The sequence below is a fragment of the Pyxicephalus adspersus genome, chromosome 6 (assembly GCF_032062135.1).
Source record: "Pyxicephalus adspersus chromosome 6, UCB_Pads_2.0, whole genome shotgun sequence".
Classification (NCBI taxonomy): domain Eukaryota; kingdom Metazoa; phylum Chordata; class Amphibia; order Anura; family Pyxicephalidae; genus Pyxicephalus; species Pyxicephalus adspersus.
The window spans coordinates 31,368,414-31,394,597 of NC_092863.1; the positions used below are offsets into that span (position 1 = coordinate 31,368,414).

At 35.7% G+C, this 26,184-nt stretch overlaps 1 protein-coding gene across 3 annotated transcripts in view; it reads left to right on the forward strand.

The window, feature by feature from the left end:
* Nucleotides 1-5,247: 5,247 nt before the first annotated feature.
* The window catches only part of CARMIL3 (capping protein regulator and myosin 1 linker 3), a 51,129-nt gene continuing 30,192 nt past the window's right edge, over nucleotides 5,248-26,184 (forward strand). For 2 of the 3 annotated variants that reach the window (XR_011921353.1, XM_072415111.1), the window contains exons 1-6: nucleotides 5,248-5,709; nucleotides 6,452-6,549; nucleotides 14,737-14,787; nucleotides 15,896-15,955; nucleotides 16,489-16,607; nucleotides 23,266-23,366. Coding sequence is in view for 2 of the 3 variants with exons in the window: in XM_072415111.1 (XP_072271212.1) it covers nucleotides 5,670-5,709; nucleotides 6,452-6,549; nucleotides 14,737-14,787; nucleotides 15,896-15,955; nucleotides 16,489-16,607; nucleotides 23,266-23,366 (469 nt within the window). In the remaining variant the exon portion in view is untranslated. The remainder of the gene's footprint in view (nucleotides 5,710-6,451; nucleotides 6,550-14,736; nucleotides 14,788-15,895; nucleotides 15,956-16,488; nucleotides 16,608-23,265; nucleotides 23,367-26,184) is intronic. The other variant, XM_072415112.1, reaches the window with a different exon arrangement.

The following is a 26,184-nucleotide window of genomic DNA, read 5'->3' on the forward strand; positions in this document are numbered from 1 at the left end:
TGCTTATATCTAGTACCATACATATTTCTTATACTCTGCAGAAATGCCATACATTATAGTGTGCAGGCAACCATTTATATCCCTATTTTCTGACATACAAACTACCCTATGAAACCAGACAGGGTAAATGATTGACAGAACAAAAAGCAAACAGCTCAAAGCGGAGGGCCATGAAAGCTCAGATAGGAAGGGGTGGACTTCATAATGTACTCCATTTGACAGGAGACTCATGATACCTGCTTCATGTTCCAATGATTGGTTTATGGAAATGTGCAGAGAAATGGGACTAATCAATTTCAGCACAGGACAGGACAATCTAAAAGTGTTCAAAAAGTATAGTTGGAGTTCAGCTTCAGTTGGTCTCATGTAGTTTGAATGCTATAGCAGTGACTCCAGTTTCCAAATCAGCCTAATTTTCCAACACCATAAAACATTTCCATGCTCCTTGTAGTCCCCAAGTTACATACAAGATAGGGACTGTAGGTTTGTTCTTAAGTTGAACTTGTATGTAAGTCGGAACAGGTACATTATTTTAATAAATGCAATTAGGACAGATGTTTCAACATTTTATTAGGCAGCATGGTGTCAGTTACTGTATAAAATCCTCACTGTGAGCTAATCACAAAAAAAAAAAAACCTTTATGGAGTCTAGACATTCATTAACTTCTGGAGAAAGCTGTGCTTTAATATGCAAAAAGAAACAACTGCAATGTTTGCTTTGGTCCTTAAAGAGTTACAAGAGTTACAAGATCAGCTCAGCTTTTAGGATTACCCACAACCCCAGCTGTGTTTAGCAAAAGATTTCTTCTGCAAGTCATGCAAACCGCCCCCCTTCAAGCCTCTGTCCTGCACATGATGGAGCAGGGAAGCTCCGCTCGTATCTAGTAGTTGTCTGTATGTCGGATGTCCTTAACTCGGGGACTACCTGTATCTATCTTTCTGATTATATCGAGTTTTAACAGCTTACAAGCATACCTTTCCTAGAAATTCTCACCTAGTAGCACATGATTTGTTAGCACCACAAATTTAGAGCAGTCTTTGTCCCTTGTAATTTAAAGATCATCCCATAAAAGCTTACATATTCATTTTTGATTGATGCTGGTATATTGACTGCAGCTTTAGTTATTTTTTTATTTAGTTATTAGTTATTTATTTATTTTTTTACTAAGCAGAATTATGATATTAATAGGCTTTAAATAAAAGTATCTCTTTCATAAAAGTAGATAGAGTATAAATAACAGTGCATATAATTATATTATTAACATATACTCAATGTTTCTGTTATATCAGAAATCATTTCAACCTTAACCCATTTCAGTTTAATACAATAGAATATACAGTTTATAAAACAAGCCAGCAGTGGCTGTTCCCATATTCTGATTCCAACAGGTTCTCTTTAGTATTTATGCTTTCCATTGCAACCAAATTGTGTCATGTTTCTTAATTAGGAAAACAATTACCTGCTATAGGTAGTGTCATTCATTATTGTTCACTATCACTATTTAAACATCATTCCTGCTCATACAAATATCAAATAAAAAGGATGAAAAGTTTTGGAGAAAATAGGGACATAGGGTCCAGGGTCCAAAACAGGGACTGTCCCTGCAGCTTGGAGCTATATTAATGCAGAAAACTAAGTATGACGGCTAGTCAGTTCTGATAACTTGAAATATTCCCAGGGACAAGCTTCCGGAGCTATGACTGTCCTTGCAAATCAACTCATTCGGCAAATATGTAGTACAACAGCTCGTGCAGTTAAAATTGAAAAGAAAACAGCTGTATTGGTTTGCATTCCTACTAATGAGCAGTGAAGGGTGACTTAAAAGGCAGCTGAGATAGGTCGATCAGAAGCATAATTAACTCACACAAGATCAAAGCTGTCCTCTTCTGAGAAAGTGCACAACATCAGAGCACATAAAATAACTTAACTGAAGTCAAATTAAAATTTAGAGGTTTCTCCTACATTGGAACACCAGTCAAATATTAAAAACATAGCCTTTAATTCAATTTTGTATTCATTAAATAAATCATTGACTTTCTTTTTAAATACACTTAGCATTAATGCCTAGATCTGTCTTTATTATAAAGAAAATTGCAAAAGGAAGGTCAGCACACTGAGCCAATCAATTTTTATTTTGTAGGTGTCAGTCCAGCAATATGAGCAAGCTTACAGGAGGACAGCACAGTGATCATTTTATCAAAGTAGTGCTTCTCTTTTATTTTCCATAGACAGATAGGGAGGGGACCTATGTGAATGGGTACTGCAAGGTAGACAAATAAAGATATTTTCATATTTTCATGGGGTTCATTTTTCATGATTCTACAAGGATGAAAAGAAGCACAGAGTAACCATAATATTAGCTTTTCAATATTCAAGATTAATATTATTACAAAGTTTATATTGGATAATCTTTACATAATCATTCTTTGTGCCTTGTCATTAAAAAGATCAAACTAAATTAGTGTAAAAATGCACCAGTTTACAATATCTTATGCAAAGTGATCTAACAGGCCGCAAAATCCAATGATACATACGGAAATCCGTTCTTTCCAACAAGTTCCTGTAGATGGTGTCTGAGCTCATAGCTGGCATGCAATGTCAGCTTGGACAGGCCGCAGACAACATGGCAGCTGGGAGGTGTTGCATGGTTCAGGGAGGTTAAATTAGAATAGAGTTTGCCAGCCTCTGTTTCTAATTTAGGATACAAAGCATGAAAACAATCTTTGAATATAATAAGCATCCAAACCAGGGATGAAAGCAAATATACAAATGAATTCATTTTTAAAGCGATGTTGGCCAGGGTAGGCAATCAGCATGTATTTGTCCTGTCTACCTTGATCATGCGGTAGAATAAAACCATTTTGATTGCCAATGACCAATATCATTACTGAGCACCGTTTGTAATGTGTGACCCCCCTCTGCGCAGTTGCCATGGATTTCAGTAACATTTCCCACTAGTTTTAATAAACAGTCTTCTCTGAATCTCATCTAGATTTGCTAAACAACCAATCAGCACGAATTTACTGCGTGATGCACCTTATGTGGCACACAGCAAACAAAATACAAAGGCTGTGCAAGATGTAAGGATTTACAGTTCTAAATTTGTGAAATATTATACATAGTAAAAACAGAAATAATGGGATTTGTAATCCTTTGTGTTATTTGGTAGCAGGATCACAGAGTCATTGACAGGTTTTAAGTAATATTACATAATGGTAGATAATGGTGTCCTGTGTTAAAGGTAATGTGCCTGGGAACATACAGCTGGAATTAGAATATCTATAACAACTTTGTAGAGTTGTTAAAACAGCTGTAAACAGAGGTGATATTACTAATGAACTGAGCGCGTGGAGAACGCCTTACACTAAGTAAGTATTACACAGCATTTAATTGCTAGCTTTCCATAAATTATACGCTTATAGAGACTAAATGGCTTATTTAATAAAACAGTGCAAGGGAAAACACGTGCTGGAAAGCGAGCTTCCAATTGGGTATTAACCTCCATTTGTCTGGCAACCCTAGATACTCAAGACCATCAAGTGTATTCTGTAAAGCAATGCTAACAGCAATCAGTAAACTTTCACTGATGTACAGTAAATTGATATTTGATTGATTACTAAGGGTAAATGTAATATGCATATCAATGCAGCAGTTTTTGGAACAAGTTACAATCTGACTATACTAATACCAACAACATATAGTAGAAGGACTTACCTGATGCGATGTACAATTACAGGATGATTGTTCTGGTTGGTTCTCATACATAGATTATTTTGATGTGGTCAGCTTTTGTCTGTGTATATATATCATTCAGAAGAGACACAAGATCGAGAGCTAAATACCAGAAAGATATAAAGATCTCTTCACGCTGTGGATGTGTCAGGGTGACGTAAAGGCTGGAAATACATGTTGTGTGTGTAGAATGTGTATTTAATGCACCCCTGGTTGGAAGTCTTTATAACAGAGTTATGTCTACAATTCATACATAATAGGTGAGTCACAAGAAGACCAGTAAGTGTACTACACAGCACATTGCAACTGTCTGCCAACTAGCCATTTACAGAGTCTTGCCATTTAATGGCCCCCAATATTCTTTGATCTAGACAGACTGAATCAAAAAGGCAGTCACGGATTATACCCCATGTACTGTGCTTTGCTTCTTTTCTATTATCAAAAACTTAATCATCAGAGCCTATTATTGCACTGCAAAACAAAAAAAACTGTGTACTAAATCAGAACAACCAGTCAAATATGTCATCGTTTTACTGTCAGATAAGGAAAATATGAATGGCATGAATATTTTGGCTGCTGATGATTACTGGACAGATCTCATTCCTTTATTGTGTTTTTTAACGAACAATAAAACAACGCAAAGTGAGAAAACCAGCCAATGATATTTTATTTTACTGCAGTGTAAATAATTCTGTGTAGTATTCCATAGTAATCAACCCAGTTTCAGCTTTCATTATATGGTTGGTTGGTTGGCACAATGAAAAGTGATTGCTGATGCTGGACTCCACAGGTTTCTGTATCCTTTTAAAAACACACAGGTCAGTCTATTTTAGGAATGCTTTGTCTTGGGTACATTTATTACCCATACAATCGAATTATGAAGAAATGTTTTCCAAGCAAATCCTGATATTTTAGTATCTTCCAATATATGGAATGGTTATGGTTGGCTAATGGTTAAATGTTTATTATAAATTACCTGGCAGAGGTATTTTCTGTACCCCTGGACCCCTTCTAGAGTATCTCTGTATGACAGCATTTTCACAACCTTCCTAATAAATAAAGGTCATTCTGTTAATGTAATCTCTATATGTAAATGTTGTGCATCGTAATGAACTGGAATTCTTTTCTGCCTGTAAACCAACTCTTCTTCCTTCTCTCTCTATCTCTGTTTGATTCTATTGTTACTAATGTATAATTATCTTGTCTTACTTCTATGCAGGGCTGCATAATATGTTTGCTAGTTATAAATAATCTCATGTCATAGCACACGTTTTGCTGTCTTTCTGGCTCATTTATTTTTTAGGAACACTTAAAATGCAGCTCTGCAAGTTCATACATTAAATACATGAATCGTATAAAAACATACATTATTTAAGCATCTGTATGTATGGAAAAGATGTGATTGTGGTTGATTTCCTTTACATGGGAGAGAATGAGTTAAATGGCACAGCGTGCCACCCCCAACCCTCCCCACTTCCCTTATTCTCTCTGCCTCCTTATATCTTACACACTCTCCCTCTCCATCTATCTTTCTCTCACACCAACACACATCAGCAGTGTGTCTCTCTCCTTCTCATACACATACGCACTTTCCTGTGCTGCTATCCCTGCTCTCATCAGCAACACATCCATAGTGATAGACTGACAATCAAAGCAGTCCAGAAACCATCAAATAGGTAGAGCAGAGATGTCAGCACACCCTTATGGCATTGGCAAAATACGCTTCATGTAAAGGCATATATACAATGTACATAAATTACAGTACTGCATTCATTGAAATACTGTAATTCTTTATACATGGAGAGATAGGTATACGTACACACATATACAGAAATACAAACACACCCACACCTACACACTACATTCTGAATACCAGAATTGGCTCATAAGAACTGAATGCAGCTGATGTTATGACAGAGCAAGAAATGCAGCAGCCATGAACCAGCTGTGTATGGAGCCCTGCAGAGCACTGCAAGGTGAGTGAGCTTTCTATCTATCTATCTATCTATCTATCTATCTATCTACTAATCTATCTATCTACTAATCTATCTATCTATTTATCTATCTACCTATCCTTATATCTAGTCACCCTAAATAGTCATGTCTTTTATATACATTGTCAAATACTGCCTATAAATTGGTTACTGATCTCTGCATTAGCGCTGTAATCTGTATAATGGTAATAACACCCCTAGACGTAGACATTGTACAAGTGTGAATTGCCAATATGAGAGGTCATGGGTCACTTCATAAGTAATTACTTGTTCACCCTGTGTGAATGGCCTTAACTCTTTTGATGAAATGCAGATAGTCTTGATTATATGGTCATATAACCTTGACAGTAATTGGAATAGGCTGCTTTGTATTAGATATTATATTTGATTGTATTATTATTATGTGATGTGATCAAGAACATACTTGCCTATGTGTGAAGAGCAGCTCAGATTGTAGTTTAAGGGGCATTGGTTCAAAGTCAATCTTCTGTTGTCTCAGTGTAGGATATAATGTGTAGATTGTGAAAATATTTTTGCTCCATGTAGCTGTGATATACCTATGGCATGCATTCATACACTGGATATGTATTCTTCAGTCATGGTTACATTTATCAGTTAAAGTGCATACAAACTGACTATGGGTAGTTTAGATTTCCTTTTAGATTTTCCATTGCATATAAAAGTATTATTATGCTCACCGCATTGTCTCACACTGTCTCCACAGACAGCATTAGACAGCTGCTTAGCCGGGCTGGAGGAGAGTTTCGTCTCCAGAGAGTGCAACTAGAGACCAGACCCAGAAAGCTGGAAGACAGGATCCTGGTGAGTAGCAAATGTGTATTACTGTCCTATCCCCTGGACGACCGTACCTGTCATGGAAAACATCTTTTTTTCTGCTTTGGATTCATGGCTTGCTTAAATAGAATTATAGCTTACAAGGCCTTCAGTATTAAGCCTTTCCAGTGTAGAATCTTGCCAAGCTGTTGGCAGTAGAGAGAAAACCACATCCAAGCAATAGTAGATATATACCTATTCCAATCAACGCATGTGTGAATAAGGACAGAACAAGGTTGACTACTAAGAAATAATGTCATCAATATATATATATATCACTCTATAGTCCTTATATACAATGTCCCTTCAGATAGGGCCTCTGCATTAAATGTGTGTGCCACATTATGGATTAAGGATTGTGGATAAGACATATTATGTACAGTGTTTTTCTCCACAACAACAAAAAATAACACCTGTTACAGATCTGCATTACGATTAGTTCCATTTGGAAAGTCCTTCGGGGATATCTCAACTCTCCTAATTGATGATGAATTTGTAGTTTGCAAATTGTTTATTAGTACAGAGCAGATAGTAGGCTTTTGGTACTTTGTGAAGTTTCAATTTTTTTAGATAAACTTTCTTGATCCTCGTGATCCTTGTGATAGCATGTGTATTGTAACCTCTGTGCTCTTCACATTTTTGAATATCGGACTTAGAAAGCCAAGATGAGTCAACTTCTTTAACATAGTAAAGCAAGTTCTACCGCACTGTAAGTGCTGCCATCATGGCACAAAGCATTTTTCCTAGGTATTAGTTCTTCCATTATTAGTAAAACCTGTTGTCTTTACCACTGCAGATATACAGTATCTGTTAACTAACATTCCATGGCTGTGTGTGACACTGTGGGGTGTTGTCCAGCACTGGTTGAAGAAGTTAAATCTACAATTTGTTCATTTTCAATAAATTTTAATATATATAAAATTAATGTTTAAGTGTTTATATTAATGAAGTGTTAACAGGAGACAGTTAAAAAGAAACTAAATTATTCCAGTAGGTTACAACTATTAAAGACAGAAATGGAAAACGTTAAAAGGAGAGATTCTTTGATTTCAAACACTACATTCTGTATGTGTAGGAGTAAAATGTTGTGTTTTAACAGTGTGGTGTAGCTAGACTAGTGAAAGAAGATCTATTTTAGGTTCTTGTTGTTTACTCTGTTGTTTCCATTTTCTTACTGTATCCAGCAATGTAACTTGTACTGATCCACCACACAGTGGTACATAATACTGCAAATATAGAACACAGGTAGACACGATGAAAGATGGTAGCCTTAAATGACACAGTGTTTGCAAACAATGTCCTTGATTCAAGCATTGCCTGTAGTAATCAGGACCATTTTGTCCTCCTCAGAAAGTGGTAATTAGCATATCTAGCTGTTGGAGGTTTCATTATTGACTTATTCCAATTTGCTGAAGAAAATAGTAAAGTTTGTAGAGTATTGTCTTGCTTGTATTACTTACACATATTGATTTATTATAGGGGGACTTGTTTCTCTGTTAAAAAGATACAAGAATGTCAGATATCTTCCCAGACATAATTCCCTACTATGACATTCCATGGTCTCATGAAAACTAAAAATCAATCCCGACAAATAGAAATACAAACACCTTTTACAGGGAGATTATTTTGGTAAAACCATAAAGCAAATCAGTTTGGCTTCTTTCTGAGTCATATGCATAGGTGGGCGAATAAACTCAGGTGGAGCAGGTATACAGGCATCAATTACCTTTATGAGTTCAAGTGCCACACTGTACATGAAATAAGTAATTAATACAATCTAGCAATTTCTTTGTAAAAGTAGAACAGCAAACGTTCATGTACATTAGGTCAGTATTTCTAATATTATTTTTATAATTATATTAGTTTACTATTCATTCATTTATTATTTTTGGTATTTCTTAATTATACAATAACTGACAAATGTGTGACAATCTATTCTGGGAACATATTCTACCCTATACTTTTTCAATGCTAAAATAAAGAGCACGTAACTTCCTTAATGCCAATAATACACCTAAAGACTAAAGCTGCTGAACTTCTGCCCAATCACTGGACAATGAAGGAGCAGCAGCAGACTGATAAACCCATATTTAGCACACTGGATTTGGATTTGAACACATTAGCTTATTTGGGTGGCCCCCCTTCTGTCTGATTCATGGTATGTAGAGTATTTTTAGAAAGGTCATAAAAATCAATATGTAAAGAAAACATAATAACAACAAGTTGTAGTAAATCTCAGTTGTAGTATTTAAAAAACATGGCATACCTGCATTCAAAATGTGATTTTTTTTTATTTGGCTTCAGCTTTTTTATATCAGTTCAGTTATTTGATGTATTTGTGTTGCCCTGGGGTGACCAGCTTTGTCCCTGGTTCAGGAATATTCCCCACAGCCATTAATTATGCAGGTGACATGATTTTTGCACTGAGTGTTTTGCTTGTATTAGTCATTTCTTTTTGCCTGTTTATATATTTGTATTTATACTTTTGCATTGGTATTTTGTTTTGCTTGAGGCAGTTAATAGTAGATAGTCACATTCAACTGCACTTAAATATATCTTACAGCTTATCCAAGCTGCTTGTTTAGGTTTAATGAGCGTCAGGAACATACTGTAGCATTTATAACCATAAGGGTAACACAGCTACCTTAATCCAATCGCTACCAGATATGCCAAAACAGATGTTGGGTTATGTTCCTGACAACTACTAAAACTGAAATTTAGTGGGGCATTATCCTGATGCTCATTAGAACTGAAGAAGTGTCTTAGATAATTGCAGAAACACCTCCCACATTACAGAAATCCAGTTGAATCTGACTAACTACTAGCATCTATGCTATACCGTGAATAAATGAGAAACTTCACTGAGTGAGGCATTTGTTTGTGTGTATGGTTGATGCAATTGACAGTAAAGGAAACTTTTTCTTTTAATACAGTCTTAAAAAAAGTTCTGTAATGTCCTCTTTGTATTGAAGTTTTCAACTCATTTTTTTTTTGTATGGGAAACAGTGAAGTATGTACAGTTTTTAAAAAAAAAATATGAAAACCAATTTTTGCTGTGACCAAGACACTGTCCTAAAGACATTTAAGGACCGCAAATAAAATGTTGGGCAACCAAAAAAAAAAAAAAAACGTGTTGAAAAAAAAAAAAAAAAAAACGTGTTGCTAAAAGTTATACATATACTGTTAGCTTTTGGCAATAGAGATCTATAGATGAAGCTCAATGTATGATGATTTACCCACAGTCTAAAAATCTTTATATAAGCTCAACAAAAGCTTAAAGTTCAACCATATCTCCAAGCAAAGTACAATCCCTTCTACACACAGCTTTTGTTTATCCCCAATAAATGACTGCAGACCTAAAAATTTAATCCAAAATCCATTTTCACTCACCTAAAGCTGTGGTCATGTCACTCTCAGGTCCAACAGCCTGCTAGCTTCTTCTTCTTTCTTAGTTTGTACCAACCTAACCCTTCCTGGCCGATCCGGTCTAATTCCGTCCAGCAACCCCCGGCAGAGCCGGAACAAACTACCTGAGCCTCGTGCGGCTCTTGAGCCTCCATGTGGTGCCTCCCCTCCCTATTTACTGTGGCCGGTGTTAACACTTCCGCCATCAGGGTAAATAGGGAACACACCTTCTCCTCCGTATGCATTGCGGAGGAGAGCAATTTCCCTTCAGGGGGCGTTCCTGGTGGGGCGGGCCAATCGGGCGGGGTGAGAGAGAGAGTCCGGCCTAGTGTGCTCCTGCCTACCCCTGAAATGACCTAGTGGCCAAAAAAGTTTGCTGACTTCTGCACTGCAGGGAAGAGGGCTATGCTTATAAGATTTTGAAACCCTCTAGCAAGTGCCATACTTAGTCCAGATTGGGCACCAGCAACTAATGTAAGAGCTGATAGTTGTGGATACACCCATAGCTATCTTTTCTCTGAAACTAAGTTGAATGAAAAGTTTACATTAGTTGTTTAAATGTTCTATGATAGCGGTAGTTATGAGGACTGATGATGATATACTGTAAGTTCTGATTCCTACCTGGATTGGCAAAGGATCCAATAAAGCTGCCCATAGACATTTGACAGCCATTAAATGTACATGTAAGGTATGTCTATCGCACAACGTCCCCAGATCCAGCTCCTATTTAAGACAAGAAAAGAAAGTTTGTTGCACACAGTCTCAGCACTGGGAAACTAATGGTGATTGGGCAAAGTATATTAACTACAGAAATATTTTGTATCATTTGTATGCTCTTTTTAGCCTTCCCCATAGACATGGTCTTATCCAGCCCAAAAAAAAAAACAGCCAAACTGGGAGACTAATATATAATAGCTATGGGCAAGAAACACATCTGCTGGATAAATAAAAAGGTTGAAGGTGGATCAGCCGCAGCATGAACTCTGGGCAAAAATACACAATTGAAATATATATATGGAAACTGCTTAACATTACAATGAATATATATACCGTATATATATATATATATATATACTAGTTTTGACATTCATTTTAGATAGTATTGTCTAATTTGAATCAGCCAATTTACGTATTAGCAGTACCCTTCCCCAAAAATACTTTTTTTTTTTTTACAACTGAAAGACCTTGATAAAATATGGTTGACTAAATAGAATATTTTTCACAATATTTCTGTGTTTTATAGAATGCGTTGGTACTGTTAGTGGTTTGCTGATGCTTTAGAAAATGTGTAAATTCTATTTCCTACATTTGCATTATGCTTTAAAATTGCTTTAGGCTAAGTTACCATTGGAAACATATTTCCGTTTAAAAGAAAAACTATTTAAAACCACTAAATGTAAGGCATGTTAACCCTAAAGAGTGATTTGGTAAAGATTTTGAGAACTGCTGAACCATGTGTAAAACAGTTTACAAAGAAGTCCACATATCTTTTTATCAGGGTATTGTGCTATACAAGTTGCTTAATGGGAGATCAGAACTGCAAGAGTACAAAGAACATAATGCACAACGCTGTAACTGGCCAACCTTGATAGATAAAATAATAAAAATGTTCACAAATAAGTATAATAGTGTCTGTTAAAAAAAAAAAAAAAACTCTGCTGCTGCATATCCTTGTCCTAGGTAAAAGGTCATGGAGACTAAATTTTGCTTATTAAGATTCTGCACAAGTCATAGAAGCTTTGGTAACAATTCAAACATTGCTAATGTGTGAGTGATTTCTGTGCTGTACTTGTGTGGTTTACAGCAGTACACCAGTTAACTCTGTGTTCATTACACTATGTGATTAATATCCTTTAATGACTAATGCTAAAAAAATAAACAGCAAGCTTTTAGTACCACTGTCAGGAAAATATTGTCTTCTGATAACTGTATGGGATAAATGCCTGTAATTATTGTATTCAGAATATGAATTACTGTTTTTTTATATAATGTACCTAATTTAGGCATAACATTCTGAGTTGGCTGTTTTGAAGCTTCTTAGCAGTCAGGCAAATATCCAAGTGTGGAATTCCCAATTCAATGATGTTCAGGGGTTGCACTTTAAAGAAAATCCCCTGAGCGTTTTTCCTCCCCATGTATTTGCTTACAATCAAAGTCTGCACGTCAAACATTTATTTCATGTGTTTGACAGACACTGAGACCACATTTTTTATTCTTTTTTTGTTTTTTTGTATTAACATATTTGTCTTCCAGGAGGACTTTTCATTAACAATTTAATTATTCTACATCATACATATATGAATGCAAAAAACCCACTATGCAAACCCACAATAACGCTGTATGAAATTCTATAATTTGTAAACTCCCAGATAATATGTACAAGGTCTCGGCTGTTTTTCCCCACATTTAGATGCGGACTAAGCTGTCCAACAAAAGTGACAGTTACAGGTATTTGGACAAACATATTACTGCCAGCACTTGAGCAATTACAATAATTATAAAAAAAATAAATAAAACATATTTATTGAACACTGATTGGGAATACCTGTTGTTTTATCAATGTCAGGAGCATTTACCAACAACCACAAGTTCTGTAACTCTGTTAGTTCAAACATCTGAGAGGGCTCCTATTGGCTGGCTGGCAATTGTTGGGGAATGCTCCTGCCTGAATCTTGGCTATGTTAATTGATCAGTGCATTTCAGTAACTAGGTAAGTGATTGCAATCACAGGGATATCGATCATTTGCACTGGATATGTACCACCAGCTAGTGCATGGCTACCTTTTTTACAAATTGCACTGTTTTACATTTACACTTCCCAGATTTTCCTAGCTAGCTACTAAATTTTAAATTTTATTGTCATAAATCTTAAATATATAAATATATTGCCATGACTGCATGAGTTACAGTAAAATCTGTTCATCACAGTTCTATATTATACACTTAATAAAATATATGTATCTGACTTGTTGAGACACTCACGTGTTTAACAAGCACAGGATCACTGCAGCCCATATCTGCTACTTCTGCAACAAGCTAGAAATTTGCAAGAGCCAGAACTTCTTACTTAATAAGCTACTCGTTATTTATGCTTAGAATAAATGCTTAGAATAAAAAGTACTACCATTCATGGTCAGCTTTACCTGATTTAGGTACCTGGTTTAGTTTGGTCTTATGAAATTGACAACTACCATGCAACAATTTTTGTTTACAGACTCTAGGGCCTTTTCTTGGTAGATTTAAGTGTATGTAACCTCAGCTAATTATATGTTATGCTAATTATGTTGAATATCCTATGTGTACAACACTCTTTGCAATATATTGAGGGGTGTAAACAAGAGGGAAGAATAGGGATATCACATTTGTCTTTAGGCATATAAGAGCACAGATAATGGGGTGGGGGGTAAAGGATGAATAGACAATAGAGTAGGGTGCACACAAGTGGTGAGGTTTGAACGTGACAACATGACATATGTTTTTTGAGAAGTATACAGTGCAGTGGACAACTGTGTAGGTTGGACACAAGAAGAGGGGACTGCAATATAACATTAGAGTTTGGGCAGAGCGTAGAAACGCAGAGGGTAGGCATGTATATTGTGGTATATGTGTTTCTAAAACTATTAAAAAAGACATTAAAGGGCAACAGAGATTTATGTGATAGAAGAGACAGACACTATATAATGTTTGATGCATTAGAAATACCACTATCACAAAAGAGAAATTGTCCAGAAGGGAATTTCAATTAGCCCCAGTAAACTGGTTGACCGGTATGTGCCTAGCCTCAAAAAATTCTAGAAATTTGTTGGGAAAGAAGGAAAGGAAAGGCTATTTAAAAGGCACCCATTATTCAAAATTATAATTGAATACAATTACTGTATTTGTATTATACTATTGTATATTTATTACAATAGTATTGTACTATTTTACTGTATGTTTTTTGTAAGTTATGCATATGACTGCTTTATTCATGTACCAATATTAATTAATAAAGCTATGTTTTTATTCAATTATAATTTTGAATAATGGGTGCCTTTCAAATAGCCTTCCCTTTCCTGCTTTCCTGCTGCATTAGAAAGCTAATACTGGCAGTTATGGTGTGAATTTGTTTGAAAGCAACATGAGGTGGGAGATATTTGGTATCTACCAAGGATACTAGAATGGTTAGGGCCCTGGTTCTGGGGAAGGACAACCATTTTCGTAATCCATAACACTTTGACAGCTTGATCCCCAAAAACAAAAAAGAGATTCAAAGGACAATGGGTTTCTGAAAGTGATGGAATGACCACCAACATGCAGAAAATAATGAATATGCCTGTTGAGTGTAGGAAAGTACTACTTCTCCCTAACACTGAAGTCAGGTTCTGTTGACTTGCATAGTTTGTAGTAAAGTGAACTATTAACATGTCAGTAGTACTAGTCACATATGCTGTGTATAGGTTAGTATAGGACATTTGTCCTATAGTTCTTTGTGTGTAGTGATGCTGTATGCCATTATTTTGTAAAACATTATCAGAATCCTCTGTTCATGATGATAAACCTTGCACACAGTTATTTATAGGCTCTGCTTTTTGTCGTTTTTTCTAAAATGTTAGACAATTAAAAGGCTTACCGAAATAGAGGATGAATGTTACCATGGCAACCCATGTTTTTGGTACCTGTTTCTGTGCAGGAGGTTCATGAACAATAAGTTATATTCTAAAGCTTGTTCATTAGTAGAAGTGTATGTGTGCTTATTTATGTTCATTTATACTCAACTGTGCTTCCCTGCAGGTAACAACATGCTGGCGATTCTATATTTTTTACATCAAATTACCAGCAAAGGTCAGTATGTACATGATTATTTTTCATACACATAAAATATGCTTGATGCAACAAATCCTTGGAAACTGAGCAATAATTCTATTTATAAATTGTAGATCTAATAGTTTCTCCATTTTGCACAATGATTAAAGCTGATCCTTTAAAATGTAATAGGGGAAAATTCCCATGTGATTACGAGCAATAATTGTAACCACTACTGAGGTTATCATTATTAATTCATATGCAAGATGATACATACTGGCATATGCTAGGCTGTCTACTGCTGATTCTGTGATTTTATACTTAGAATTTTATGATTTTTGTGACACAAAGAAAAAAAAACAATGCTAGCCACCAAACTGATGATACCAATCCAGCACACTAAGGAAATAATTTGATATTTTAACTGTAAGAAGAACTAGAGATACCTATTATAATAATGTCAGCACATGCATCTGCTCTATATCAATATTGAGGTGAAGGGGTTTGGCTTGGCTTTAAGAAGTAAACAGTTAAAATTACATAAATACCTTTATCACAAAGTGGGAAAGTGTTGTAAATAAAGATTTTTAGGTCAAATGTTATTAAAGTCAGTTAAAATGTAAACCCAAACACATAAGCCAATATGTAGTTGCTTGTGTTCCATTAGCATTAAAAGATTGAATTGGTTTTTTATACTTTTTTACCTGGCAAACCAATCAATTAGGTGTATGCATTTTTTAATGGGACGGCACAGTTCCCCATACCTGTGTGCTCCTAGCTTGCTCCTGCTAACAGTTGTAATAAGTGGTATTGTCATTCACCAAAGCAGCTTAAAAATCACTGGAACAAACTAACATGTTACAATAAATAATTTAATAGAGCAAAAAGGTATGATTTTGCTATTATTATTGCTATTATTTTTTCACCTAGTTATATACATTTGCAAATAACAGTGAAGAAGTTATTTTACTAAAGACTTATTTTTATTGCTTTTATCCTTCCCTATAATTCTTCCATGTTTTATTATCTTTCCAAATATTGTTTACATGTGACCATCCAGTGTTTCCTTGTTACATGCCGTTTACTTGTTACTTGCCATCACACAGTGATGATACTTAGTTTGACGTATTAATGTTATTCTCTTTAGATCGAAAGTTCCTTCAGTGTGCTAGAAATTCGATCTCTCACAGCAATCAGTCTAAGCCAGGTAATGAATATTTTAATAGATATTTGTCACATATGCATTACTTATTTAGAATTATTTATTAGAACAATAGCATTTAAAACAATCATGCCATCAAATCCATTCATGTAAAAATGTGATTGTTTTGATCACCTATTCCAACTCTATGTCCATTTCAATATAGAATGTGCATAAATGTGTCATGGTAACTCTGTGGATGACCCAGTGCTATTGCACTCTGGCTTTCTATGAAATGATAAGTTTTTTATATTTGTATCTTCTAGATATTTAGTTTGCCTTCCATATTCCCACAATATACTGCATAATGTTTAAACTGGCCCTGCTTGTATAGTTAAAGACATCACCATTGTGGAAGGTGCTTCCATCATGTTCTCTGTAAATCACTGAAAAATGTACTATATCAGATATGTTGAAATCAAGGTGGCTTTTGTCAATCAAAAATCTGGATTCATTTATATAGCATTTGAAGTCAAACTATCGCTACATTTTACTACTGGAACAGAATGATATTCAATTTATTTCTCATTTATTTTTAGATACTTATCGAGACAGAGAAGGGGAGTTTCCAGCTGACGCTAAGTGCGCAGAATACAGACCAGCTCATTAGCGGCATCCAGGCCACCCTGTCCAAGATATTCCCTACTCCAGATACAGTGTGAGTTCCCATTATGAAATAACATCCCGTCCTCTGCTTGACACAAAGCAGCTTAATTAGTTCTCAGCTTTTCTGTCGGGCGTGAATGTTTTAATTGCAGTCTGATGGTCTCTGTGGTACAGAATGTTTTTATTAAGGGTTATCTTTGCTTGAAAGTAACACATTTAGAAAATCTTTTGCAAGATCCTCAGGCAGGGCTAGTATGCTATGTCAAGAAAACAACAGGCTTACTGAACAACTCTAAATTGCTTTTAAATTTTATTGCCTTTTTGTTGCACTTCTCATTTGAGCGCTTTATCTGCTTTATATATATATATATATATATATATATTATACCATTACATTTTATTGACATTTTAAAGAATTCACACAGCAAATTACAGCAGATAGTTAAACTGATACAATGAAAACAATTGTTTACAAAGGGTAACTAGGGTCCACATCACCCTAAAATAAATCTGTGAGGTTCCTTAAAGAAACAAAAAAATACACTCACCTTTAATCCCGCAGGGCAGTCCGATCCATCCAAAGGGGGGCTTCCATTGGGTCCCGTGACGTCCCGGCATCTGCCCCCGAGCCGGCGCAATGGGTGACACCATCTTCGCCTCTTTATTCTGGTTCTTACATCACCAAACCCAGGCGCGAGATCGGGTGACGTAGGTTGGGAAAAAAACTTGCGGATCTCACTGCGCATGTGTGAGATTGGCAAATTTTTCTCTTTTCACGAAAAGGCTGCTTCTGCTCATGCCCGAGATGCTTGGGCATGTGCAGAAGGAGCATCCAAGAGCTTCCTGGGATGCGTCACGGTGACGTAGGTATCCCAGGAGGCTTTGCGCTCCCATTCATTCTCGATTGCCTAGGCAACTGGGGGGGGTGCTGGGGCCTTTTTTTAAAAAAACAAACAACAGAATTTTTACTTAACATAAAAGGGTTGTCTACCCTTTTATGTAAAAGTGAAATTTCTGAGTTTAGGTATGCTTTTAAAAAATGAATCCATACTTTCCTGCAAGAGCCAGTATACTAACCTCTCTGGTAACCCCTACCTTCTACTTTAATTTTTGCCTTGCAAATCCCATATGTCTCAGCATTCATAATTTACAGGGCAGTTTAGATGCCTGTGCCCCCCACTGTGCATGGTTACTCCCTATGCCACTGTTACGTTCGTATAGAGTCAAATACAAAACAGTCTTTTACAGGATGCAGTATTGGAACATAGTGAAGTAGGAGACTCATGGCACTGGACAAGTGCAAATTCTACCTCTTCTATTACAATGCTGATTGCATTTGTTTAGGTGCATGGATTCTTTAAAGTATATTTAAACCAAAAACTTTTTTTTCTCATTTTGCCTACAATAGAGTATTTGACTTCAATTAAAAATTGACTTCAAAGTTTTTACATAGATTTAACAGGCTGTACAATAAGCAATATAATGAGCCATTAATATTCTTCCTAGTTTTTTGAACTGTGAGGTCATTTATCCCTAAAAATCACAGAAAAGGCTGGTTTTAGTCAGTTTTTAGCAACTTAATAGTAGTTGCAGGGTATACACATTATACGACTGGCATACTGACAAGATTTTGGTGAAGTAGAATGAAGCAGGAATTTCAGTGTCTCGGTTATGACGTTAAAGATGAAATTATGCACAATGCCTGCAGCTATGAAAATTACCTATTTAAAAATAAATGTTTCTGTAGCTCACATTCCCGTAAGAGCAGCTGAATTGTTTTGGATTTTCTTCCTTGTTACGGTACTAGGATAAATGAGTATTATGCTGTGGTAAAACAATAATATAGTATGTATATATATATTAGGGGGCTCCCTTCTTCTCTAATCCTGCCTGTAAGAAGCCAAAATGAATTCCCCAAATGAAGATGCAATATCTGTCCCTTAAAGCCAGATGAAAGTAGGTATAGACACTGTAGACTTTCTCTCCTTGGATGCAACAAAACTTCAAACAGGGCACTCATCGTCCACAGCCATATATGCTTTATTTTCCTTCTCAAGACATTAAGGGTGTCTTTTTTTTCTCACCCTCATGGGGATAGATCATTCTTTCCTAACCTGAAGCCAAACCTGCATCTTCCATGTATGAGCACAGACATAACTGATTTAAAATTGAACTTCAGGCAAACAGATATATACATACATAATACATGTGCATCTTCCAAAGGAATTATAACTCTAGCAATTTAGCTCAGTGGCTAATTTGGATTGCCCCATAGTGCAGCCCTGTCTGGCACAATGGGATACAAATTTCTCTCCGCTGCAGTTGTATAACACTTACAGGTCTTGTCCCTCCCTAGTATGTTACTGCATAAAATAATGTTGCAAGCAGCACCAACTAACAATAAAAAAACTCCTGCTGGTTTCAGGGGTCCAGTAAAATTCCACTTTATCGGGATTACTAATGCCTTAGAAGTAATACTAAATGGACTACATGAGTAATTTCTGCGGATTTTCTATTTCAAATGCTCAGATTAGTGAACACATCAGTGTAATAGTGAAGCTCCTATGATGTGCTGCTCTCTCTTTAATCTGCAGAGTGAGTAGTCAGTATAATAGCCCGGTTCTTCTTTGAGTTCATTTATAAAAGAACTGTTGTGACCTATCTTTATAAATTAGTGATCTCTGCAGGAAAATATAAGGCTTAGTAAAAAATTGGAGCTCAAAGCTCCATAGCAACTATTTCTGCTGTAAATGGCAGTAACTGCAGTTTCCCAGTAGAGAAAATAGATTTGCTGTACTTTGTTGCAGAAATATAACTTTAGTGTAAAAATGGAACTTACTGGAGAATAATATTATATTTGTAGTAAAACATAGTAAATTTACCACCGGTCAATTAGGAGAAAAAATAAAATGCGTACTATGCTTTGGCCTGGCCAAAGTACATTCACATGTGCAAACTCTGTTCATATGAATGTGGATGGAGGGGTGGGCATATTTGGCTTGCTACCATTTGCTGTCAGTGGACCTTGTCCCAGCACTGTCTGTTGTAATAGGATGAGGGTCCGTGTGCTTTCTGAAGCTTTTAAAGTTGGAGGTAATCTCTGTGAATAGTCAGTTATCTGCAGACCCTAATTCCCTATTCACAGGCCTTTCATCTTCAGAAAGGAATGATGGTTCCCTTGAAGATTGTCGTGACAGTCATTTTATGCTGCTGACATGAAATGGATTGTAGCTTATTCTAAAAAGATGGCACTTGGAAAACATGAACTGAAAAATAAAACCTACTGGCCTAGTTTTATTCAGTTTCAATAACAATTGTGCTAACAACATTGCTCAAACCAAGCTTTTTCAGCGCCATCCATATGTTTGTAACAGTTCTCAGAATTTGCTGCGTATTTGCAACACTTTTCTTACACCTAGGCAGAGTCCAATCAACAAATTACTAAATGCTAAACTTGCTAAATAGTAAAGGAATAATTATTCATATTAAAATAGATTTTAAGTAAAGATTTCCTCATTTCTGTGGACTTAAAAGAAGATATGTCAAACAAATATAGCTCAGTATTTCTGGCTGGGAGCCTACAATGGTATTTTCTTTGATCTTTAAGTGATAACATTGGATTAAAGGAAACAGGAGTATATTGGTTACTATGGGGTATAAAATTGCACCAGATCTATTCAGACCTTTGTAGATTGGATTTTGAAAAACATTGTTTTCCAGTCAAGCTTTTTTGCATTTAATCTAGCTTTCATGAATATGCGAATAAGGCTTTCAAACAACTTGCATAAGTAATCATTTTTAGGCAAACATATATATTTCATATATTTAATATCAAAGACTGGAACATATGCGTTACAAGTTTCACATTTCAGACATGGTTCTATTGATTCAAGTATTACATTTTCCCTATTAAAAATAAAAATTAATACATTTTTTTGCACAAACAAGACGTTTTCATTAAAAAAAAATATTTTATTTTTTATTTGCTAACAATAGGCAAAAAATAAAAGTGTTCCTTTGAAAAAAGTGCATTTCACATTTTTTTCTGTGTATTCTGACACTAGTGTTGTTTATATTACAAAGCATAGCAAAAGGTTTTGCAAATTAAATAAAAGCATTTTTCATTTTTCGCTTTTCTTGAAACGTATCAGTAAAAAATTTGAATAATTTATTAGAACAAACAAATGTTACCAAATCAAGTTTATGCTAAAAAAAAAAAAAAACAAACAGATAAAAATCCACAGCAGAATATTTCCTTAGAAAAGTGAAGAGAAGCAAAGAGTTCAATAGGGATGAATAGGATTACCTAGGGGTTACAACAGGGTTAAATAGAAACAGAGTTTTTGTTGGGGTTTTTTAACTTGCAATGTTATCCATATCCTATGGAGAGCAAAGGTAACTTCTTTAATCGACTAAGAATAAATCATAGAAGTCACGATGAAGAATTAATAATCTGGCTAGAAATATGTGCTCCTGTGTAGAAAAAGGCACACCTGGCTATAAAAATGACAACTAGGAATTGCTGGTAAAGATACCTGGAGACATGCAGGGGAGGAGGAGAGGCCAGGTGTATTACACACACCCAAAAAAGATTTTTAGACCAGTCTAGCACCAATTTCTGCAACTGAATAAACAAATCTATATATTTAAAGAGGCATATAGTTCACTATTTCATATTTTTTCACACATATATAAAAGAGAGATAGGCCTTACTATATCAGGATAACATCTAATGTCACATACTAAAGTAGTGAAAGACAGGGAACATACATAATGACAACAGTAAAGGTAAATAAAAGATGAGAAATGTTCTCTGGGGTCCAGGTGATGCAAGAGAAAGGAGAAAGAAAAAACACAAATTAAAAAAGGGAAGAAAAGGGAGACTAATGATAGGAACATGTATGGAAAGGCTTAAATGGCATGAAAACCACGTGTCTAGAGCCAATGATACAGGTGTAGGCCTACTTATAGGGAGAGGACTGTGTACCATGTGAGTCTTGTGGCCCTACTACTTCATTAAAAGCTTACTGGACCACATTAAAAAAGTTAAACAAAGACTTTGTTGCCCTACTAAAATATATTATAAAGGCTTGAATTTTGGTGTATATGGGAGATAGAACCAGCATGGAATCCATTCAAATAATAAACCTAGGAGCACACAGCTTTTCAAACAGCAGTACTCAAGGCAGGTCCATGCCAATCCCAGTAGTCCAGCAAGAGTAGACCATGCAAAGTACAGGACACCTTCAATAAAGGGCTCATCCCAATGCAGCCTCAAAAAGCAAAGGCATTCCATGTTAGTAGTTTTAACCGCTGAAGAAATAGGTAGGTGACCAATTGATAAAACAACTCAACTGTCTGTCTGGCTAATCCTAAAATGTTCTTGTTATTCTGGTAATAGAAGAGATGGTCAAAACAATCCACATTTTCACCAGAATAAATTTGGATGTTTTCCTGTTGAATTAGAAAGTATGAGAGAGTATGGAAAAGTCAATATTTATAGCTGCTTGAAAACCTTGGCCATATCTTGTGCAATGAATATGGCTAGCCAAAGCAAAGCTTTCAGTCATTCCTTCAACTTCTCCAGATCAGATCCAAACAAACTATGCAAAAACCAGGTCTACTATCTAGAGACCCCAGATGGAGGGTGCATATTGTGAGCCGGGCCATGAAAAAAGTGGTAACAAGGATGAGTCATTAGACTTATCAGGCACCAGTGCAACTTGGGTTGCAGCCTGGTTTATCAGCCTCCTTTGGAAAGCTGCTATCAAGGCTTTCCATGCAACAACCAGGCAAAGCATTCTGCAAAAACATATACCCAAGCCCATCAGTATCTCAGGGGGCATAGACCAAGTATATGATAAACTCTTTTCATGTGAAATCAGACAGATCCGATACCTCCAAGAATCTGTAAAAAGAGCTGGTCTACATAGTTACTCGAAAAGTCTACGTCAATCTCTTTAGAGGTTTCAAAAGGATGAGAACTAGATCTACATGACTAGCGCACACAGTCCACCAAAGTTGATTGCAATGAAGGTAAAGAAAAGCTAGGTAGGACAGGGAGCCCGACAGGAACCCCAAAGATTGAGTTTAGAAAAAATGCCAGAAACCTCCTAAAAAGTTGGTTGCTGTTTAGAAAATCACCACAAATCCTGCCAAAACAAGGTTTACCTGGAGAATGAATGATGATTCAGGGATGTCAAAGACAATGTGATTATGTTTTAATTTGTATTGTACTATATTACCTTGGAGGAGGGGAACATAAACTTTAATACCGATTTGTCACCTTCCGTACAGTATGACCACTCACTTCTTCATCTGGTCATTGCTAAAAAGAGAGAGCCTAGCAAGTCAAGCTAACAAGAAAGCACCAGGAATTCTTCAGAAATGTGTGATTCTGCCACCATGTAGGCCAGGCCCTAATATTATAATTTTTTATTACATTTTGGAATCATTCAGAAAAGACAACACAGAAAACAGGGGCTGCCAGTAACCATACAAACATAGGCTCTAGATATCTTTTACTATCCTGAATACATATGTTTACCTTATACTATAAAGCCTGAATTCTCAAACCTTATTTCCTAATTGCTGCTTTACCTCTAACTATACATTCTGGTCCAGATTTTGTTTTGGTAATATATAAACAAGAATAATATTCATGTCTCTTCTTCTTGATACTGTTGTGACGTCTTATTTCTATCTAACAGGTGCCTGGTCAGACGACAGTATCCCGAATCTACGGACAGTTCACGGAATTCTTCCCCAAATTCAGACATAGCAGGGCTGCCAGCAACAACTGGAATATGTGGTGAGGTTATACATATAAATTATAGGGCCATTGTCATTAACCTTCATCATAAACACAATCTCATTGGAAGAGACAAGAGTGGCTCTTTGAGGCAACACTAATACTTTAGAAATAATTATATTTCAATAATAAGTCAGTGCACGTCTATACAGAGTTAAACACAAGTGATTACAACAACATACATTTTGGTCTTTACAGTGCTTAACTATGTTGTGAAAAAGTGCATTGGTGAAGCATATGGTAATAATAACTTAATGAATGGTATAATACATGAGTTTTTCTCTGTCCCTATGCGTTACCCCCTTTGGCTTCTTCAGGGGGCTACAAGAAACTCTAAATTGATTGTGTGTGTTTACTGGTATAGATGAAAGATGTTGTTAAGGATGGGTATATAAAAAGGCTTGGAAAAACTGGTGAGTATTCCCAGTTAAGGTAGCAAGATGCCTTGTGTAAAGACAAAACTAAATTTGAACCATTGCCTAATAATTTAGGGGAAGTTCAAGTACAAAGGCTATTGTTTGGACAGCCGAAAATCCAGTATGTCATTGTACTAGTACTGGAGCAAAAGAGAAAAAGAGAATAGACGTTACAAAATAAATACACTAATAATGAGTCCTAGTGGTGATCATATCCTCTGTGTCTGTGGGATACTCTACCCCCTTCAAACAATAGAACATATAAAAGTTCAATCTGGGTCTGTGCTTGTTTCTATGGATATTGAAGCCCTTAAAGTATGTTAGCACTCAGCCCGCAGATCATCTGTCCAGTAGCTTGCAACATCTTTAGCCCCCTTCTTTAATATATTTGAATATATATATATATATATATACATATTTTCACATTTTAACACATTCCCACTTTTAATTTAATTTAATCTAAAAGTGGTGAATAAACTGGTTCTGAATTATTTCTTTCCAAAAGTTTTTCCAAATGCTACTGCTACTTAGATAAATCATGATGAAGCTGTACAATGTCTAACCCCTCTTTAACTGCAGGATATACTATGATTATGGTTAAAGGATTGCTCTGTTTGGAAAAGAGTGTCAAAGGTGCTTTAATTCATTTCATGCTTTTTTTTTCATACATATAGGGTAATAAAACTTTGCAGTATACTAAAAAATACCCAAAAATCATCTAGCTTGTAGGATCAGTACTGAAAAATATAATTTTAAGCTCTGTGGTGCCTGCCTAACCAGCTTTAATTTCTAAGCAGGTCACATAGCAGATAAGAGTAAGCTGATTATTAGGTTTCTGTTATAAGTCGTTTTTGTGCTTGGTCTACAAATATTATTATTAAAAAACATGTTTCCCTTAGACCAGTTTCAGTTTTTAAACTGGCAAGAAATCATGAACATCTGATTTTTCTGCCTTACTTATTATGTAAAGTCATCGACCATGGCTTGCTGTCAGTGCTGTCAGACACAATGGAAAAATGTAGGAGGTGCACCATAACAATGGATTATGTTAAAACTTATGGCAAAAAAACACATACAATGGTCTAGCTTACATTTTCCACAAATAATCCTTTTGCCTCATTCGGAGCATTGTGTTCAACAGCCTGGCCATTTTGACTTGCTGTTTGGAAACAGTAAGCACCACAAATGTTCCTTAAGAAGTGTCTAATGTTTTCCTATACTATGGAGCAGATTGAAGGATCAAAATGCCACGTATGGGCCATCATTTCTTCGAGGAAAAAATTGCTGCTCCGTGACTTTTTGGAGATATCTTTATATACATTTTGGCTAGGGAGACAACACTGGTCCAGCTATCCAACACAGGCAATGCCACCAGCTATTAGGAACCACTTTGTCACAAAAAAATAATTGCACATAAGGAGTCATCAGTGGTATGCCATATTCAATAAGTTATTTATTTACATTGCAACATTGGTAATTGTTTTATACTAACAATACTTAATATAGCTAACAATACTAATATAGTCATAGGGCATGGAGATACCTACCTGCCTGGGGCAGCTGTACATTGGTTACTGTGGGTAGAGAAAAACAGTCACAGTTGTTCTCATCTCACTTGTCTTGTCTGTATTCAGTGAGCAGATGTCCTAAGGGTCCTGGTAAAACTATTTGTCATGGTTGTATGTGTTCCAGTAGACTTTTTTGAAGAAAAAAATTGGTGATGATATAATAAATGAATACAACTTTTAACTTGGATTTAAATTACTACATATAGGACAACAGGACTAAAATGAACTAGTCTCCTTGTAAAGTTAATGTTTCCATTGCAAAATGTCTGAAACAAGGTTAAAAAGCTAATATTATACTAGCAAAAATGCGGTAAATATCAAAGTAAATATTTTTTGTTTTTTTAAAAACAACTGGTCACTGGGTATGTAAATGGATGGGACAGGTGGTCCACTTTAGATAGATCAAACTTTCTCATATTAGTACACAACCTTAATAATGATTATGATTGAGTTCTACAACAATCCCTATTTTCATGTGCTTTAAAAAATTTGTGAGACAGACAGACTTTGCTACAAAGAACAGCCAAGAATGAATGTTTTTGTGGGAAGTATGTACATGATTTCTTTTGGTACATCTACCGGTAGCATCTTTATTCATACTTTGACCTTCATTTCATTAATTACCAAAATTACTGAAATTATCCCTTTGTGCACATATTGTCTAGATTTTCAACTCATTTTCAAAAAAGCAGTGCACACCAGATCAACAAATTCAGTAAAAGCATGGAATGAATTTTTAGTTTTTTTCCCCAGATTCTCCTTATGCATTGATATGGTTTTTAATAAATATCAGATGGCCCTGTAAATCAACAGGATAGTCAAAAATCTGCACAT